A 22,038-nucleotide genomic window follows, 5' to 3' on the forward strand; every position below is an offset into this window, starting at 1 on the left:
AAGGAGTGATGTTTAGATTCTCTCTTGTTGGAGATGGCCATTGCCTGGCACTTGTGTGGCATGCAGGTTACTTACCATTTATCAGCCCAAACATGGATATTGTCCAGCTCTTGCTGCATATGAACATGGTCTACTTCAGTACCTGAGCAGTCACGAATGGTGCAAATTATTGTGCAATCATCATGCCCACTCTGACCTTATGATAGGTCAGTGATGAAGCAGCTGAAGATGGTTGGGCCCAGGACACTACTCTGAGGAATCCCTACAACAATGTCCTGGGACTGAGATGGTTGACCTCCAGCAATCACCTTCTTTTGTGCTAGGTATGACTCCAACTAGTGGAGAATTTTCCCCCCCAATTGCCATTGACTTCAGTTTTGCTCGAGCTTCTTAATACCACGCTCGGTCAAATGTTGCCTTGATGTTGAGGGCAGTCACTCTCACCTTGCCTCTGGATTTCAGTTGTTTTGTCCACATTTGTACTAAGATTATTACGAGGTCAGGAGCTGCGTTTCCCTGGCAGAACCCAAACTGAGTGCCAGCGAGCTGGTTATTGCCAAGTAAGTGCCCCTTGATAGCGCCGTCAACAACACTTTCCAGATGATCGCGAGTAGAGAGTGATGGTGCGTTAATTGGCCAAGTTGGAATTGTCCTGCACACATTGTTGCTTATTCCTTGCCATCAATTATCATTCACTTTTGCTCATGTGTATAAGTGAACCATTAATTAACTGTTTATTGAACAAACTCTATATACGGGACCAATTCAATTTTGAGCTCAGTTAAGTGCCTAATCAAAAGATGAGCTCTTCTTTAAGCTTCTGTTGAGCAATATAAGTGATGAAGGACAAAGAGGTGAGAGTGGGAATTGGATAGGAATTGTAAAGGGGTGTCACAGTGGTTAGCACTACTGTCACAGCGCTAAGGACCCAGTTCAATTCCAGCCTTGGGTGACTGTGCAGAGTTTGCACATTCTCCCTGTGTCTGCGTGGGTTTCCTCCAGGTGCTCCAGTTCCCTCCCACAGTCCGGAAGACGTGCTGGTTAGGTGCACTGGCTATGCTAAATTCACCCTCAGTGTACCCGACAGGCACCGGAGTGTGACGACTAAAATTAAAAATTTATTAATCACAATTAAGGCTTACATTAACACGGCAATGAAGTTACTGTGAAATTCCCCTAGTCATCACGCACGGCACCTGTTCGGGTCAATGCACCTAACCAGCACGTCTGTCAGACTTTTGGGAGAAAACTCATGCAGACATGAGGAGAACGTGCAAACTCCGCACAGGCAGACACCCAAGCTGGGAATCGAACCAGCGTCCCTGGCACTGTGAGGCAGCAGTGCTAACCACTGTGCCACCATGCTAGGGCAATAGGGGATTTTCACAGTAACCTCATTGCAGTGTTAATGTAAGCCTGCTTGTGACACTAATAAATAAACTTTAATTTTAAACTTATTAAAAAATTTTGAATGACTGGAACTACCTGGTGATGCTGAGCTGAATGGAAGTGTTCAGTAAAACAGGTCACGCAATCTGCATTGTGTCTCCTCAGTGTAAATGAGGTCTCTTGGTGAGCAGGAAAAGTACAAATTTGCTGTTTCCGCTGGAAGCTTAGAGGCTCTGAATGGTGGAAAGGAGGTGGAAAGAACAAATGTCGTCTCTCCTGCGTTTGAACAGGAAGGTGCAGTGTGAAAGGTAGCTGCTACTAGGGGTGGTTGGAAAGTGAACCAGGGTGCTGTAGAGGCAATAGTCCCTGCAGAATTCCGAAGGAGAGCAGATGGAAGACCTATTGGTGGTGGCTTCACATTGGAAACGGTGGAAAGTGATCCATTGACTGTGGAGACTAGTCAGAAGGAAGGCAAAGACATCTGGGAAGCCTATCATGGTTCTCAAGAGGGAGGGAAAGGGATGCCAGAAATGGGAAAGTAGGGCAGCCTCGGTCAACGGCCCAGCCTACCACAGTGAAGGGTATCCCTGCTTGAGGGAAAAGGAAGACACAGTAGGCGCTGGTGAAGGTGGCATTGTCAGAACAAATGGGATAGAGATGGTGAAACTGGAAGAATGAAATGTAGTGTTTAGAGCTACTGGGGTGGCAGGATGTGTAAACAAGGTAGCTGCGGGTCTCAGGCGATTTACAGTAGGTATTGGTTAATAGTCTATCTTCAGAAGTGGAGATTGAAGAGTTGAAGAAGGGTTGGGAAGAGTAGAAGATGGACCATATGATGGAAAGGCGGGGGAAGCTGAAAGTTACTGAACTTTTTCAGTTCAGGGTTAGAGCAGGAAGTGGCACTGCTACAGTTATCAATGCACTGGAAAAAGACATCAGTGAGGGGATCGGTGGAGGACCAAAACAGAGAATGTACCACATATCTAACAAAAAGGCAGACATAGCTATGGTTCCCATCACTAACTTCCTTTAAATAAAAGATGGTCCTGTATCGACGTGGAAGCTATTTAACACAAGAATAAGTTCAGCCAGGCAGAGCGGGATGATTTTTGATTTGATTTATCACATTTTTTGGCTTACAGTGAAACGTATTGGCCGCAATTCTCCCATATATTGGCCGGAAAATTGACATGTCGGCCGATTTGCGGGGTTCGTGCGAGCGCTCACGCTCCGCTTGTGTCGCCCAGTGCCAGATTTCTGGTGGCATCTATTCCATGGAAGAAATCGGTGGGGAGACGCAAAGACCATTTACATGGTCATTGTAATATAATTTAAATACGATTAGCGGGCCTGGGACTGCAATCTCCAGGCCCGCTATCATCTCCCCCACTCGCCTGAGTATTTCACTCCAGCGAGAATTACACTAGCTCTCTACTTTCGGGGAGCAAGCGGCCCGACCTGCTGGAGTGAAGGGGGGGACAATTGCCCCCCCCCCAAGAGGATCGGGCGGCAGGGAGAGGCTGCCCCCTAGGCATTGGCAACCTGGCAGTACCAGCCTGGGCCCCCGGCACTGCCCAAGGGGGCGGGGGGGGTGGAAATCACGTTGGGCCAGGAAAGGGGGAAAGGGGGAGGTCAGTGCTGGGCCCGGGAATGGTCAGGGGGCCCGCAAATCAGGCCATGAGGGGGGCAGAGAGCCCGCAATGCAGGGATCGAAGAGCTGGCCAGTGATCAAGCTGACCTGCGATCGGGAGGCTGGCAGTGCATATGCCAGTCTTGGCACTGAAAGATCAGTGCATGCGCAGTAGCTCGCTCAGTATGCTAATTTCAGCCTTTCCAGCGGGGATAGGCCCCGCCCCCTGAAATTTAATGATATTCATACTGGTGGCCTCTGCAGTGCACAGAGTGTGGGAGATTCTTCTCTTAATTCCCACTGTAAAAAACAGAGTGAATTACTGCAGTTTTCATGCAAATTCGACATTTAGAATGTTTTTGGGAGAATTCCGCCCATTCTTTCTTGAGCACTATAGAGACAAAGATTACAGTTCATAGAGAAGGAAAGAAGAGGGTGCAGAATGTAGTGATATGATCATAGCTAGGGTATAGAGAAAGATCAACTTAATATGAGGTCGGTCCATTCAAAAGTCTGATGGCAGCAGGAAAGAAGCTGTTCTCGAGTCAGTTGGTACGTGACCTCAGACTTTTGTATCTTTTTCCCAATGGAAGAGGAAGAGAGAATGTCCAGAGTGCATGGGGTCCTTGATTATGCTGGCTGCTTTCTGAGGCAGCGGGAAGTGTAGTCAGAGTCAAAGGACGGGAGGCTGGTGAACGAAGCTCAGAGGAACAGGGCTTCATTCACAACCCTTTATAGTTTCTTGCAGTCTTGGACAGAGCAGGAGTCATACCACACTGTGATACATCCGACAGCGATGTTCTCTATGGTGCATCTGTAAAACTGGATGGTGTCGGGGAACCGCTTGGCACATAACGTAAGGAAGAAGCACATGGCCTGCAAGCCTTCCTGGTGGGGTTGAGGTGTAGAGAGATTGGACATCTATGTTGTAAAGGCGTCAATTAGGGCTAGTAAACTGAAAACTGTTGAAGTGACAGAGGACATTGTTAGAGTCATTATTGCAAGTGGCATGCGACTGGACGTGGGAGAAAAAAGATGCAATCATTCTAATTTGGGTGCTCAATGTCTTCAGCGCTTCATGAACACATTTGCCGGGTTTTTGGAGATCCAGTGCTGGACTGAGCTCCCCAGTTTGCATGGTAACCAGACTTTGCTAAACGTAGCCTCTTCATCTCTTCTCCAGATGAGGTGCAAGTTTTAATGAACTAATAGGGAGGTAATCTTCTAATCGCCCCGACTGCATCCTTTGAAATCTCAACTCCGAATCTTGAGGGAGGAGGAGCCTTAACTCAGAGTAACTAACGTACACTTTGTTTAAACAGTCATTCATAGATTCATAGAATCCTACAGTGCTGGAGGAGGCCATTCGTCCCATCAAGTCTGCACCGACCATAATCCCACCCAGGCCCTATCCCTGTAACCCCACTTAACTACCCGACAAATCCCCCTAACACTAGGGGGCAATTTAGCGTGGCCAATCAACCTAACCTGCATGTCTTTGGAGCGTGGGAGGAAACTGGAGCCCCCAGAAGAAACCATCGCAGACACAGGAAGAATGTGTAAGCTCCACACAGACAGTCACCCGAGGCCTGAATTGAACTTGGGTCCCTGGCGCTGTGAGGCAGCAGTGCTAACCCACTGTGTCACCGTGCCACCCCATTAGCACAGATTCACTGGAAAATTTTGAATGTGGGTAGTAATTCCCCAACCTTCATATACTTCCCCACCTTGAAATGAGGGATTAATGAGAATGTCCTTTGAAACCAAAGCTGATGTCCAAATAACAACTTTGCAAATTTGTGCCTGAAAATCCATTTGATCTCCGTTTAGGAACGGCAGGCCCAACAGTATAAGTTTCCTTTCTGAGTGCTCGATTACATTGAATCTGAGACAGTGGCATATGCGAGTCAGTTCCTGGAACTTCCACAACTAAATCTGCCTCTTTTATGTCCACGGTGGCTCACGGCTCTTGCTGTCGATTCAAGTTACACTCAGGAGACCGGAGCACAAAATCTACGACACGTCAGTGCCGTACTGAGGGATTGCCGCACTGTCGGAGATGCCATCTTTTGGGTGATATGTCCTTTAGATGGAACCGTTAAACCAAGGATCCATTTGCTGTCTCAGGTGGACATAAAAAATTCCATGACACTTTTCAAAGGAAAGCATCCAGTTACTCGCCCAGTGTCCTGGATAAGATTTCTCACTCAATAAACATCACCACACACAAAACAACAACATCCTGTTCTCAGTATCACTTTGCTGTTTTTTGAAATCCTGCTGAGCTGATTGGCTGCTCCTTGTAACAGTGTCTAGATGTTTGCTGCAAAGCATTCTGGGGCATCTTGAAGTCATTAAAAGCACTGTGTAAATGTTTATTGTGTCTGAGGTCTGATATAAAGACTAATACAAGACAACGAGGTTAGTGGAATAAAACTGCTGGAACTGTTCATTAATACATCAATCCCCAAGCACAGTCAGCAACAAGATTGGCAAGGTCACCCGGGTAGAGCTTGAATCCCGGGTCACCTGACCTGTTCTCTTCAAGGGACATGCCCCAAAGTGCATAATATTAATCTTTCTTGTTTTTATTTTCTGAAAGCATCATAGACCCGGTTTTCCTCGGGGGTCTATGAATCCGCTGTATAGATAATGGAGCTTCCATTAATACAGGTAAGTCAACTTAGAATCACCCAGAATCAGATCCAAACAAAAACCAATGTAAAAGCAATGGTGAGACCAAGTGACTACAGAACAATGTGGGTACATCATGCCGACAAATTCTGTTGAGCCACATCTTGTTCCTATGTTACTGGCCAACACATTTAAAACAAGAGACTATTACTGATTGTCGTGAAGCCAATGTCGAGAAAGATAACTGCAAAGAAATTAAATGAACTGCAGAGATTAATGGGGAGTGATTGCAAGACAATTAATAGTCTGAGATGATAACAAAAATGGCAACAGCAAAACTCACTGATTATAAACATTGGCCATGTCTTTGTAACAAATCCCACCTCTCCACAAATCCAGCGTTCACGAACGTACATCGACTCCCAGTTCAACAACATCTCCAATTTAAAATACTCAAGCTTCTGTTCAACTGTCCCCATGGCCTTGCCCTAGCCCATCTCCCTAACCTCTTCCAGGCATGCAACTACTTGACATGCCTCCAAATCTGGCCTCTTGTGAAACTGAGACCCTTCGTCCCAGCATTGGCAACCATGTCATTCAGCTGCCTAGACTCTGAGCTCTGGAATTTCCTCCCTTAACCTCTCTCTCTCCTCCTTTGAGATGTTCCTTAAATAATAGCTCTGGCATCTGTCCTAATATCTCCTAATGCAACAAGTTTTGCTTAATGATGCTCCTGTGAAATGCCTTGTGACAGTTTACTGCACTGAAGATTCTATATAAAGATGCTGCTGTTGTTTATATAATTTGATCTTGAAACCTGTGGTTTGTTTTGTTATTTTTTTCTCGTCACCTCTGCTGTTCTGAAGGATAGTCACTGCTGGTGCTGTGTCAAAGTGGCCGTCACTTGTGAGAAAGAGTTCTGTCAGCAAGTACTGACAGACTATTCAATCTCATAGGGTATCAGAGCGGAGTGAGTGCCAGTATTCTCCTCGGACGATGTTTCCGCATGCTGACATCCAGCTGAGGCTGCTGGATACAGATATCACTGGCTCCATCTTACTTAACTGGAGGAAACTGAGATTGATTGCAGGACTCCTCAATGGCAAACCTGACACAGCCTAGGGACTAAAACAAGGCTCTAACTAGCTCAGTTTCTTGCTGGTTAAAATTAAGTTGTCCATACAGCAGATATCCCACAGCACTGCACGGTGGAAGGGCAGCATTTGAATTGTGGCAGCTAAAGTGTGACAAGGAAGGAAATGTTAGAAGATGCAGACAATTCCTGTTTGTCGCACAAAATTCCTGAGTATTATCACTTTGTGTAACATAATCCGTTCCACTTGTGAGTAACACACCATTGTCATAAGACAGTGCATATTATACCCACACTTGTATACATCTTACACACACATACATATACACACATAAATCACACCTGTGAAAGTCCATATAGGCCGTTGGTCATTCATTAGCAGCAGGTGTTGTTGGTGAATGCTACTTGGCATCTCATGCTTTTTCAAACCAAAGGACTTAAACGATTGTGGTGCACATTTAGCAATAATCTCAAGGCAGCCCATATGCAACCATGATTAATGGTACTCACCTAGTTGATTATTTCAGCCAGTGTCAATATCAAGCACTCAGCAAACGTACAGCTGGATGGAGAGTAAAGATACCTGCACTACTACACACAACTACAAACTATAGTACAGAAATGGAGAATTGGGCCCGACAGTTTCATGGCGGTGTTCATCTTTCTCATGAGTCTCCTCTTGCTCTTTCCCATCTGATCCTATCAACATATTTTCTATTTTTTTCTCTTCCTTGTGTTCATCTAGCTTCTCCTCAAGGACATTTATGCTACCCACTTCAACAACTCCTCGTGGCAGATATTGTCTCTGACAGGTTCATCTCTTCAGCCATTAAAAAAAAATCACCCCCAACAGATCTGCATGTGCATTATTAATGTAGATGAAAAAAACATTAATAAACTTCTCAAGGTAGAGAGTTCCCCCTTCTAATTACTCCCTGGGTAAAGGGGTTTCTCGTGAATTCCTTATTGGATATATTAGAAACTCTCTTATATTTATGCTCCCCAGTTCTGGTCTTGTATGCAGATGGAAACATTTCCTTAACGACTAAAGTATTAAATATTTTAACAATTCTAAAGACCTCAATTAGGTCATCTCTTAATTTTCTCTTTTCTAGAGAAAACAGTCTCAGTCAGCTTAAGCTTTCCTGACAGGTATAATATCTCAGTTTTAGTATTATCCTTGGACATCATTTTTGCACCATTTCCAGTGCTTTTAGATCTCTTTTATAATGTGGAACAGAACGGTTCATAGTATTCCAATTGTGAACCAAACTGGGCTCCTTGCAAGTTTAACATAATAGCCTTTCAATTGTGCCTGCTAGAAATGAATCCCAGAGTTTTCTTTACTGTTTTCATGGCTTCATTAACCTGCAAACTACTCTTAGTGATCTGTGTATCTGTATGCCCAGGTCCCTCTGCTCGATCCCATTTAAACAATTTGGACGGAATTTCCTCAAAAAGATTCTAAGGGAGATTTTCTCACCCTTTTTTTTCCAGAGAGGTAAGTAAATGCATGCTGTGCATTACAGAGGCCATAATGTGAATCTCGCCAGTAGGAGGGGTGAGTGGAGTCTCAGCATGCCCAGAAGGCCAGCTGCTGAGCTCCAGGGTGCCACTGCGCAGACACCTCAATCTCCCAGTATACTGTGTACATAGTATACTAGGAGATCTGTCACCACCTCCCTCCCATCAACTGACATCACCGACCTCCCACCCCCCCAACCAGCACGATGGCCCCCGCACCCCCAATTGCTAAGCGTTAAGGCCCGATCCCAGGCACGAGGTCGATTTCGCCAGCAGAACGGGGCCGGTAAGATCGCAGGAGACGAGAAATCGGGCACGAACACGATCTTTCACCTCATGCCCTATCTTACTATCTTAACATCCCGCCCTTTATTTTCCAGGGAGTCTGTTCACTCTACCAAAATGTACCATCTCACATTTATCTATATTATCCTAACAAAGACTGACGCCTGTACACTGCTCTGTATATTCAGCTAAAAGGAGATGCAACGCATCAGTACGCCACTTTTCAAATCTCACACAAAAACTACCTTTACACCTATCAGAGCAGAGTTGTCAACCAGTGCCAGTTTAGGTGACGTCCACATTCAGCAGGAACCAAATCGAGACTGTCCAAACTGAATTTGTTGGGTTCCTGACAGCCAGTAAAGAGAGGCGACATTCATCTATCTCATCAATTTCTGCAGCATTTGAACTCGGGTCCCATAGGCAGAAGACAAGTAACCAACCCACTCTAACACCTAGCTCCTCTAATATATACCAAATCATAACTTACTGGTTTGGTATCATGATATTGGGAATGTGGACAAACCACCCATATCATCATTTTGACTTTTGCGTCACTATTTTAGTTTTTAATCCAGAAACTAAAATGGTGACGCAAAAGATCTCCTTTACATTTGTATTATATTTGTATTTCTCTTCTGCTCTCCGAAAGACAGTGCTTTGTGCTCGGTTAAGCTTTGTGGATAAGTTTATTTATTAGTGTCACAAGTAGGCTTCCAGTAACACTGTAATGAAGTTACTGTGAAAATCCCCAAGTCGCCACACTCTGGCGCCTGTTCGGGTACATTGAGGGAGAATTTAGCACGGCCACCAGGCTCTGCTGTATTCTGGATTGAAGGTTCTAAAAACTGCCCATCACCACATTCTAGATCAATGACTGGTAAAAATCAGAATACAGTAACACATTTTACTGATGTGTGAAACTCCTGGAGCACTGCTGATGCTACGAAAGAAGCTGGATCATTTTAAGAACAGGAGCAAACAAAGAAAATAACAAATAATAGGGAGAGAATGAAAGAGGAAGTAAATAAGAAAAAGGTAAATTAGAAAGAAAGGAAATAAAAAGGATAAAATCAAGCAGTAAAATCTCTAAAGGCAACTGGAATGCAGGTGTCGAGGTTCTGAGGATTGCTGGATTGTCTGACCTCATGTGGCCTTAGGGTTGGACTTGATGCAAAACACAATCAGCAAAAAACATTCCTTATCTCACCCCACTGTTACTTTACTGAAAATGATAATGGAAACATCACCTGTGCGCACAAGTGGAGTCAGCAACACTAGTGGAGCAAGAGCAGCTCCAAAGAATTTTCCAGCCAACATACGTTATATTGCTATGAACATTTAAGAACATGTCTCTTTAAGACAATAAAATTCAAGTGCTGTTAGACAAAGACTGGGTGAATTCTGAGAGATTGCATACTTTTGCCCTCAGGCCGTGTGCGCCTAGGGAATTATTTTGTTTCTTTCGGTTGTCTTTACAAGACATGCACTGTTTGTGAAACATGGATCATAGCAAAACGTGGAGTCCCTACAGCCCCCATTGACGGGGAATCCATTTGAACTCTACACACATTCACTGCTAATCTAACAGAGAAGCATCATTGCTAAGCCTTCAGTGTAAAGCATAATAGTCCAACTGGGCCTGTATTTGAATGTTGGGAATCAGAACTGGCTCTGGGATATCGAGCTGTATAAGGGTATAATTGGTTTACATTCTGCTTACGCTAATTCCCATAGGAAAACACAGTCCAGAAACTCAGGTGAAACCCTTTTGTGTTACTGTACAACCTCAATGCTCTGTAAATCTCTCTTAAGAACATAGGAGCTAGGAGCGAGAGTAGGCAATTCAGCCCTTCGAGCCCGCTCCGCCATTCTATATGATCATGGCTGATCTCCATCTCATCCTAACTCCACTTCCCTGCCTTTTTCCCACAGCCCTTTATCCCGCTTTTGATCAAATATTTATCTATCATTTTCTTGAATCCATTGATTGATTCTGCATCCACTGCACTCTAGGGCAGTGAGTTCCATAGATTCACAACCCTTTATGAGAAGTAGCTTCTCCTTATCTCTGTCTTGAACCTCCCTCCTCTTACTCTACAACTATGACCTCTTGTCCTAGACTGTTCGAGAAGGGGAAACATCCCCCCTCATTCTTCTGTACTCCAGCGAGTACAAACCCAAGCTACTCAAACGACAGCCCCTTCAAACCTGGAATCAATCTAGTGAACTCTTCTGAGCCCCCTCCAGTGCCACCGCATCCTTCCTCAAAGAAGGTGACCAAAACTGAACACAATACTCCAAGTGTGGTCTCACCAATGCCTTATACAATTGTAACAACACTTCTCTACTTTTATACTCTAGACCCTTTGCAATAAATGCCAAGATTCCATTTGCCTTCTTTATAACATTCTGCACCTGCTGTACCCACTTTCTGAGACTCATGTACAAGGACACCCAGATCCTTCTGCACAGCCGCCTTTTGAGTCTGTTTCCCATTTAAATAGTAATTCTTATACCTCTTGAACACTGCTCCTTGTAGGCTTTCCATACTTGTACACTTCTGAATATGATTTTCACATCCAAACATTGCTCTGTATACTTCTCGTACCTGTACACTGCTCTCTTGTCAGACTCCAGCTGTGCTTGAGGATCGAGTGGTACAGTGGCTACAGGGGTGGCAGCCGCAGAGGGTGATGGAATATGTACTGGCTGCGTCTTGGTGGTCTGCTGTGCCGTGGCTGTCATCTATGGAGGATGCAAAATAATAAAGCTTTTACAATGTTATTTGATCTCAGCAGGAACATCTTAAAAACTTAGGGAGTTTGCTTGGTTCAAGCCCATTAGCTCTCCTGTTCCATTGCATTACACACAGATCTAGATGACAAAACAATGAATAGTTGTGAAAAGAAAGCTATAGTGAGAGGTGTCCCACAGGAGTCAATGCTGGGGTCACTCTTATTCATTACCTCCATAAGCGACCTAGACTTGAAAGGAAAGAATTGGAGGGGGAATCACAAGTTGTGATAGAAACTGAAAGACTGCAGGACTACTTAAGCTAGCAGAGTGGGGAACTGGAAATAAAGGATATGGAAAGGTAATAATCTCAACTGGTAGATTTTAAATGGAGTACATTCATAGACTATTAAAAATGGCAGGATGAGTAGTTATTTTTTAAATTTTTTATTCCATTCTTAAAGTTACCAAGTCAACACTCAGAATGGACCAGGCAAACCAAATCCATTCCATGCTTGCTCCAAAAATCAAATTCAAAATCCAATTGAATCCAATTCATGGTCCCCACAAGGGAGACAAATAAGATCCAAGCCGACAAGATGAGGCACTGCACCCCATCTTGGGCTTGATCCAACGCTTGATATAAGCCAAAAGGCCGTGCGTAGTTGAGGCCGTAAAAAATAAAAGTATCAAAACAGTTTTGTTTCTTCAAGCAAGAACTTAACGTTTAGCTGGTAAAGTGTGACAACACTGCACAGAAATTGAAATCTGATCCGAATGGTTTAATATCACAAACGCCAATGACTCAGTAGATCTTTGGGACAAAATAATTATTAGATGGGTGACACAGGATGTACCTCAGCTGTGAACAGCATTTAATCATAAAAGATAACCAATTCATGTTCGAATAATAAATGGATGGACATCTGAAACAGTCATAAAATCCTTCATTCGATATTTAAAGCCCAGTTTTGCCTTGCGACGTCCCGCCATTAATTTTGTTACCTGCTCTGAACCCTGTGATATTTAACTCAAACAGGCTAAATGGGCTTTGCTTCAAATACTGAAACGGTGTAAGATCCTTTGGAACGGGCTGAACAACAGAGATAAGCACAGGAGAAGTTTTTAACAGCGTAAACCATCCAATCGAGGACAGGATTTTTCGGCCGTGCTCGCCCCAAAACCGGAAAATCTCGCCTGAGGTCAATGGATTTTTGCATGGCCCCGCACCCCACTGCTCGCTACGATTCCCGTGGCGGGCGGGACGGGAAAACTCCCCCCTAGTGCCTTGTTAGGGACATTTTTGTTTACACAGATCTCTCAATTTATTGTCGGAATTACCTGCCACATTAAGCTAGTTCACCTGCCATTAACACTGGGTGCGATGAGAGGTTACAAGTGACAAGCCATGAGGCAATTGTGCTTTGCTCGCTATATGAGACTAGATTCTAATTTTCAGCTGAAGAAGGAAAGCAAAACTGGGTCTGCCATTCGCGTCCCCTCTAGAAACATCTTTTGGTTTTTGTCCCAATAACTCTCTCATCTTGCACAATTAACGCTTTTGTCATTTAAAGACTTCCACCCAATTACAGACCTTCCCTTTTGTTCTGTCTCTCCCTCCCCTTCTCCCTTTCACTGCCTCTGCACTTGCTTAAAACCTATTGCATCTCTAATTTTTTTCCAGTTCTGATGAAAGGTCACGGATCTGAAGCTTGGACTGAATTTCACAGGTGGTGGGCCAATCCCAACGTTGGAATGAATTCCTGGTTGAGAAACCGAAGAGCAAATGGTGGGACATCCAATGCAATCATCCTGGAGGGGCCCAAAATAACAAGTCACCTCTGGGATCCCGCCAATCAGCGTTGGGGGATCCAATCAGCATTGTCCATGGAGATGGAAACTGCCCACTTTCAGAGTGTGGCCATTGTCTGGCCATCAGCAGGTGTGGCAGTGCCACCATGGAAGTGCTTTCTGTGGGAGGGTAATGGCGAACACTGAAGGAGGATAAGCATTAACATAGATATCAGCCTCTATGAAGTTGATTCAAGGGCTCGGGATGCCAGGGGATAGGTCCCCTTTGTGAACTACTGCCAGCAAATAAATGTGAACCCTCAACTGAATCTTTTGCTCAGTCTCTTGGGGCAAGTCTACTCCAATCCATTGCTGAGCTCCTGGGGTCTGCCTGTCCCCACTAAAACCTCTTGTGGTCTGAAAAATTGCAGATGTGGCCCATTGCTAACCTTCCTGTTGCTGCTGGGGGGGGTTTGCCAGTGAACCCACAGAGTCTGCCCAAGGGAAAAGCCCATGGATACAGGAGTGTGTCAAGGAGCCAACGGGAGATGCAAATTTCTAAATTTCCTCATGCCCCACAGATCTGGGAAAATTCTGTTTCTCTCGCTATAAGGACACTGACAGACCGGCTGAGTATTTCCAGTATTTTCCATTTTAAGTGTTATGATCAGATGGTAAGTGCCATGCTAACCAAATCCCAAAGGGAAACTCGGCAAGCTATCGCAACAATTTTCAATTGGTATTTCACTACAAAAAGATACGTCTGCTGAAGTAATTTAAAACATTTATTCACAAAAGAAAACTTAAACGCACAAGATTACATGTACACAATTACAGAACATTTGCCCAAAACGACTTCTACCTGGTTAGACTCGCAAATGAACACTCCTTGGACAACAGTCCCTATTGATATTTAATCTATAAAACTTCCAGCAAGATTACCGCAAGGCCCAATCCACTGTTGCTGTAGGAAAGATATGTCACATGGCTTCTCTGTTTCCCACTCTGCAGTGGAGAATTCCAGCTTCAGAACAGAGCTCTGCTTTCTAAAACAGTCACTTCAGTGGGGTAGCTGAAGGCTGTTGACTTCACCACTTCACAGTTCTATCCCAGAACAGCACTTTCATCAGGAGAACTTAAACATATATTTCCTCTTTCATCTTTTTTCAAGTGTCCTTATTATTCTTTGAAATTTACCCTTCTAGAATGTAAAACCTTTTAGGTTCTCCTTGTGACCACTACTTTTGGGTAAAATAAAATTTAATGCTTTGCCTTATTTATTATGAACTTTTCTCACGTTGTAAACTTCTTACCGCCCTTTGAAATTCAACAGCTAAGAATCCAAATTCTCACTTAGCTCCAAAATTAAATTTCTACCCATGTTGTACTTACTTATAGAACATCCAAGTTGGTCCTATTCATTGCAAATACCTGCTTTCCACACCCACACACCCGCCCACACACTCCACCATCCCAATTTAAGAAGAGTTTCACATTATCCCAGAATTATTTAAAAAACATTTTCTTCACATAAGTTAAAATATGAGTTCCATTTCCTGGCACTTCACAAAACACAGTGAAAAAAGGAGATGCAAAAAGAACTTCCCTAGCATTAAGAGTACCGTGTCATGGTGATTACATTACTGAACCAGTAATCCATAGGCCTGGATAATGATCGAGGAACATGGGTTCATATCTCCCTACAACAGCTGAGGAATTCAAATTCAATTAAATGTATCTGTACTGGTGACCGTGAAACAACTGAATAGTCATAAAAACCAATCGAATTCACTAACGTCTTTAAGGAAGGAAACCTTCTGCTCTTACTCATTCTGGCCTTTCTGTGACTCCATCCCACGTCAAAACGGTTGACATTTTACTGCCCTCTGAAATAGACTAGCAAGCAATTTCAGCTAATACACACTGCTCATCATCACCTTCTTACAGGTAACATATGCCGACTTTTCCAGACACACACATCCCGTAAATGAATAAGAAGCTCCATATATATGCACAACATCACAGTCCTTATTTTCGGATGCTGAGGAACGGCCAGTGTGCTCATGCGAATAGTAACACTCATTTAGAATGATGCCACTGTTCTCAAACTGTAAGGAGAACTTGGTGCCAGACAATTACCAACTCCAACAAGAGAGAGTCTAACCATCTCCCTTTGATTACCACATCGAATCCCCCTTCAACGTTCTCAGGATTTCATTGACCAGAAACCTAACTGGACCAGCCAGCTAAATTATAAGGCCTCAAGGTCAGACGTTGGGAATTCTGTGGCAAGTAACTCACCTCTTGACTCTCCAAAGCCTGTGCTCCATCTACATGGCTCAAGTCAGGAGGCACTTGCCTGGATTAGTGCTGAGATTTACAAAGGTGTTGCCAGGACTCAAGGGACTAGGTTTACAAGATGTTGCCAGGGCTCAAGAGATTGTGTTATAGGGAGAGATTGGACAGGCTAGGACTTTTTTCTTTGGAGCATAGGAGACTGAGGGGTGATCTTGTAGAGGTGTATAAAATCATAAGAGGCATGGATAGGGTGAATGCATTCAGTTTTTTTCCCAGGGTTTGGGAATCGAGAACTAGGCGGCATAGGTTTAAGTGAAGAGGGGCAAGAATTAATGAGAATCTGAGGAGCAACTTATTATTTTTTTTACACAGAGGGTGGTACGTGTGTGGAATGAGCTGTCGGAGGAACTGGTTGAGGCAGGGACATTGGCAACATTTAAAAGGCATTTGGACAGATACATGGATAGGAAAGGTTTAGAGGGATATGGGCCAAATGCAGGCAAATGGGGTTAGCTTAGATGGGGTTTTTGGTCAGCATGGACCAGTTTGGGCCGAAGGTCCTGTCTCCATGCCATAAATTCTATGATCACCAATACTTAAAAAACTCAACAATATCCAAGATAAAGCAGTCCTTTTAACTTGTACTCCACCCACTACCTTTAACATTCACACTTTCCAGCATGTTCACCATGGCAGCAGCATGTATACCACCTACAAGATGCACTGCAGCAACTTGCTAAGACTTCTTCGACAACACCTGCCACGCCTCTACCACTATAAAGGGCAAGGTCAGTACATATTTGAGAACACCATTTCCAAGCTAAACATCTTCCCAACTTGGAAATATATCAGCGTTCATTCATCGGCCCCGGATCAATATTCTGAAACACGCATCAGCTGCATGCGAGTACCTTCAGTGCACGCACTGCAGAAATCTAAGATGGCGGCTCATTACTGCCTTTTAAAAGGCAATTGGGTTGGACAATATGGACCCTGCTACTGCTGGCGTCTCTCGCGTCCCATGAGTTAATTTAAAAATTCCAGTCCCCACTTCCCCAAGACAAGGTGCTCCGCTCCAATTCACCCCTGCCTTTCCAGGACCAGAGACTGATCCAACTCAGCCCTCTCCAGGCCAAGACTGGGCTCTCTGCTTTCTGGAACACTTGTGAGCTGAAGGAACTGTCATCCAACAAAGCAGCCTGTCTGACAGAGCAGGCACTTGTACGGACGATTTGGTGGGCAATGAAAAGGAGAGCTGTTATGCTATCTGACGCTAGGGAAAAGCTGCTCTCCTTCCCCCCTCCCATTTCCCCCTTAGAGGACTCTTGCTGGATTTTGATCTCAATCTTATTTTATTAAACAGTCAATTTGTTTCTCAAGGGACTAACAAGGATAAGGTTGCTTGGTCCATTATCAGCTCTTTCAAAAGCCATAAATTCTTAATCCCTGCTTCACTGTGAATTAAATTGGGCTCTTCACACTCAACTAACCCCATTCTACATTCCTTTGTACTCTCAGCTCTTAAATCTCCACAGGTTTTTAGGTTTTATTTGGTCCTCTTGCGCTCACCTACTACAGACACCAGCCTCCCCAGGGACCTCTATAGAAGCTTAGTTGTCCTGTTATCAAGCCTATGGAAATGACTGACAGCCACTGTCTGATATAAATCTCTCTGCTACAAATCCTCAAGGACAGAATTTATGCGCGAAGAACAAAGAAGCTTAATTTAAGACATTATAATTTATTTTCATTCCCCTGATCATTGGGCAAATCGGAGCGGCAGCAGATTGTTAATGAGTGGGTGCTTGATGAGTCTATTTGTCTCAATATGTACTTTAGAGCTCTGACAAGATAAATCTGCACCCTCGGTGTTATTATGTTAAATGTACTCTTGTGCCTGCTCCCAGGGCATCTAATGTGGCAAATTCATTGTCTAGGGTGGCACACAGACTAATAGTGTCCCCAGTTCAGGCCCTGGTCTCTGTCAAATCATCAAATTTCATGTGTGTGTGTGTGTGTGTGTGTGTGTGTGTGTGTGAGAGAGAGAGTGGGGGCTCGGGTAAGGGTGGGGGGGACTCGGGTAAGCAACGACGAACTGACATTCAGAGCTCGGACCAGGGGAGTGATTGATGGCAAGGAAAGATAGTGATGCATTCCGAGTGGCACGGTGGCATCGTGGTTAGTACTGCTATCTCACAACACCAGGGATCTCGGTTCAATCCCAGCCCAGGGTCACTGTCTGTGTGGAGTTTGCACATTCTCCTCGTGTTTGCGTGGGTTTCCTCCGGGTGCTCCGGTTTCCTCCCACACTCCAAAGATGTGCAGATTAGATCATAGAATCCCTACAGTGCAGGCGGCCGCCATTTGGCCCATCGAGTCTGCACCAACCACAATCCCACCCAGGCCCTACCCCGATATCCCTACATATTTACCCACTAGCCCCTCTAACTTACACATCTCAGTACACTAAGGGGCAATTTAGCATGGCCAATCAACCTAACCCGCACATCTTTGGATTTTGGGAGTAAACCGGAGCACCCGGAGGAAACCCACGCAGATACGAGGAGAATGTGCAAACTCCACACAGACAGTGACCCAAGCCGGGAATCGAACCCAGGTCCCTGGAGCTGTGAAGCAGCAGTGCTAACCACTGTGCCACCCTAGGTGGACTTGCCGTGCTAAGTTGCACCTTGGTGCCACAGATGTGTAGGTTAGGGGCTTTATCCATGGTAAATGTGCAGGATTTATGGGGATTGGGCAGAGGGGAGGGCTGGGTGCAATGCTCTTTCGGAGAGTCAGTGCAGACTTGTTGGGGCCAAATGGCCTCCTCCTGCACTGTAGGGATTCTATGATTCTCAGTCCAGGAAAGGCGAATGGGGGATAGGAAGGGTAGCCTTTTAATTTGGGGTCAAAAACAGCACTCCTGATCCTAGTGGCTCCGCATTCCTATGTGTTGTGAGCTTAGCACATAGCGATTCAACAATTGAAATTTAGTCCTGCAAGATGTGTAGGCCCTAATTTACACAACTCATTCTGCTTTTAAATGATCTGCACTTGCGCTCCTTCTGCCGGTGCATGTACCTTACCTACTGTGGTGGATCCATGCATTTTCAACCAATTAGCATGCTAAAAACCTGTACTGTATGGCGAAATTCCTCAGCAAATACGTCCACAAAACATTGGAGTATTCTTATTGTTTTGGCTAATTCTTTGTTTTTTCGCTCTTTTACTCTACTCGCTCCTGTATCTTTTATGTCCTCCTTCCCTTCTTCTTCCAACATCTGTCCTATAATCTCCCTTCCTTCATGTCTTTCTCTTCTTTTCATAGGAGACACTAGTAGATTTCCACGAGGGGTCTTCATGGAATACAAGTTACCCTATAAAGTGAAGAGGAGCTCACCCAATGAGACACAAGTAACGGGAGTTTAATACCACATTCACAACCTGGACCAGGGGTTATGTAGGTCCAGAGCAGGGGCCTTGATTTGTTGTAAACCACAGGGTGGCCTTTCCGTTGTTTTAATAAAGCAGTGTTGTACCAGGCGAGGCTATTACAATGAGCATCACAAAAGTCCTTTCCATGACGGCATAGTGGCACAGTAGTTAGCACTGCTGCTGCAACAGCTCCAGAGACCCAGGTTCAATCCCAGCCTTGGGTGACTGTCTATTTGGAGTATGCACATTCTCCCCATGTCTGCGTTGGTTTCCTCCAGGTGCTCCAGGTTCCTCCCACAGTCCAAAGATGCACAGGTTAGGTGGACTGGCCATGCTAAATTGTCCTGATTTATTTGTACTCACACATTGCCATCTCACTATTAGCTGCTGACTGCTTTCCTACAGTAAAGGATCAGTTTACATTCCAAAATAGATGGATTAGCCATGGTAAAATGTGTGTCGTTACAGGGAAAGGGCGGGGGAGAAGACCTGGCTAAGATACTCTGTCAGGGAGTCAATGCAGACTCGATGGGCTGAATGGCCTCTTCTGTACGATAGTGATTCTATGCATATCTTCTAGTTTCCTTGTACTAAATAATTACCGAACCCCACATAAGAAAAACTCGCTCAATTGCACGAGCATTCACAACTCTTGTTTTTCAGCAACTTAAATGTTGCATATAATTGAGAGCTTCAAAGTCTGTTCCTTTTTCACCAAATCCACGTGAAAACTGATGACGATGCATGTAAATTTCCCATAACCACAACTAACCACAAAAAAAGACAAAAAAATGCTGGAAATACTCAGCAGGTCAGGCAGCATCTGTGGAGAGAAAGCTTTAACAGGCAGGATTTCACCGGTTCCTGGCTGGGGAGATGCAGGGGCTGGTAAAATCGCGGACAGCCAGGTCGATTTGGCTTCCTGATGCAGTCCCAGATTTGGGAAATTTTACTGACAGCAGGACTATATATGGAGAGCCTCAAAGAGTTGAAAAGCCAGCATAATTTACATAACTAAAAGACCAATTCGTTGTCATTTTGCGCCATCCTTGGTACTTTTCCAACAGAGGGCAAACCCTTGTCCTGTGGGGAACTGCCAGCTAAATGGATGTGGCCAGGGGTGGGCTGGGGGAAGGTTGCATGGGTCAAAGAAGAAAGCACAGACAGGGAAGACATTAGCCGCAACCTCAAAGGTCTCCCTGGAGAGGTTTTCCCTCCGACATTCAGCCCTGTCGTTTATTTTTATTTTTCCACTTTCCTGCTATAGGCTCGAGGTCTCCTGCATTTTTCAGTAGTGACCACCTCTCCCAGTGGCACTACTGAGGCTTCAGAGCTACCGGCCCTGTGATTGGGCCAGCAGTCTCAGTTGTCCGCCCACCGCCCTTAATTGGACTGCGGGCCCACAGCTGGGCAATGAGGAGGCAGAATGTAGTAAAGTCACCAAGCAGATCTCATAGCTCGCAAGTGGGGGCTCAGGTCCTGACTGTTACTACCAACCCCCCCCCCCCCCCCCAAGCGACGGCAGAGTTTGGGAAAACAGGATAGGAGATCTGTGATAAGGTGGAGTGCAGGAGAGATTAAATGACAAAAGATTTCATGGCACAAAAGCCAAAGGGAAGTGTAATGGGTGAAAAATACAACCAAATATATGTGTTTAGATGAGGTGTGAAAGGCTCAAACCCTACTATTTTTATTTCTTTTCCATTCTGAAGATGGTTCATCGACCCAAAAGGTAACTCTGTTTTTCTCTCTCCACAGATGCTGCCAGAGCTGCTGAGTATTTCCAGCTCTCTTTGTTTCTATTTCAGATTTCCAGCAACTGCAGTATTTTGCATTAGTAACCAACTATAAAAATGCACTGAAATTCAAACATGTTTTAAAACAAATCACCCAGTGCCACATGAAGTGTTTTAGTGGTCTCATTGAATCATCATAGAATCCTACAGTACAGAAGGAGACCGTTCGGCCCATCAAGTCTGTACCAACCACATCTCACCCAGGCCTTATTCCTGTAACCCCACACATTTACCTTGCTAATCCCCCTGACAGTAGGGTCAATTTATCATGGTCAATCCACACATCTTTGGACTGTGGGAGGAAACCGGAGCACCCGGAGGAAACCCACGCAGACACGGGGAGAACGTGCTAACTCCACACGGACAGTGACCCGAAGTCGGAATTGAACCTGGGTCCCTGGCGCTGTAAGGCAGCACTGCGAACCACTGTGCCGGTTTGTGCCAAGTGAGCATCATTTCCTTTATTTATATTTTCTTTTTCATCCGTACTCAACTCACCGTGCATCATGGTCCCAGAACCAACGGATTAGCCTGCTCCGAATGCATTCCCAATTAATAAGATCTCTTCCCATTCCTTCTCATTCACCCACAGTCCATAGCATTATTTACCCATTCTACATCAATTGTGTTAACCCAAACATGGCCAGGATATTGTCAAGCCGACAGGGTCTCTCACAGGGCCGGTAGCTCTGAAGCCTCAGTAGCGCCACTGGGAGAGGTGGTCACTACTGAAAAATGCAGGAGACCTCGGGCCTATAGCAGGAACGTGGAGGACTGATGGAGAACCCCTGCATTTTTCATGGGCAAGGCCCAATGGAACTATTCACCATCGGGCTCCCCCTGCGATTAAGTTCCCTGGTGCAACATCCCGCCCGCTGACACCGGTCGGCCATCAGAGGTCAGCAATTTCTCAGGTCATCAGGACCAGTTGCTTCTGGTGCCAATGCGCTCACCAGAGGCCCATGGTAATCGTGACAAAGATGAGGAAAGGTATGGAGAGGGAGCGGGAGGGGCAAGAGTCAGGGAAGTGGCTTTCAGCGGTTTCCCTCCACCTGATGCTGGGTCCCTCAGTGCCTGAGTACAAGGCCCTCTCCCACCGTGAGAAGCCGCAGGCATTGGAAAGCCGTGCAAGCCTCCACTTAAAGGTTTAAAGTTTTTAAAGTTCATTTATTAGTGTCACAAGCAGGCTTACATTAACACTGCAATGAAGTTGTTGCGAAAATCCCCTAGTCGCCACACTCCGGCGCCTGTTTGGGTACACTGAGGGAGAATTTAGCATGGCCAATGCATCTAACCAGCCCCGTCTTTCGGACTGTGGGAGGAAACCAGAGCACCCAGAGGAAACCCACGCAGACACTGGGAGAACGTGCAAACTCCACACAGATAGTGACCCAAGCCAGCAATCAAACCCGAGTCCCTGGCGCTGT

At 45.1% G+C, this 22,038-nt stretch overlaps 1 protein-coding gene across 1 annotated transcript in view; it reads right to left on the reverse strand.

The window, feature by feature from the left end:
* Positions 1-22,038, reverse strand: part of pknox2 (pbx/knotted 1 homeobox 2) — a 425,919-nt gene that overhangs the window by 108,673 nt on the left and 295,208 nt on the right. Inside the window, exon 6 of the mRNA XM_078198931.1 lies at positions 11,167-11,303. Within this exon, the coding sequence (XP_078055057.1) occupies positions 11,167-11,303 (137 nt within the window). The remainder of the gene's footprint in view (positions 1-11,166; positions 11,304-22,038) is intronic.

Source organism: Mustelus asterias, chromosome 27 (assembly GCF_964213995.1).
Source record: "Mustelus asterias chromosome 27, sMusAst1.hap1.1, whole genome shotgun sequence".
Taxonomy (NCBI): Eukaryota; Metazoa; Chordata; class Chondrichthyes; order Carcharhiniformes; family Triakidae; genus Mustelus; species Mustelus asterias.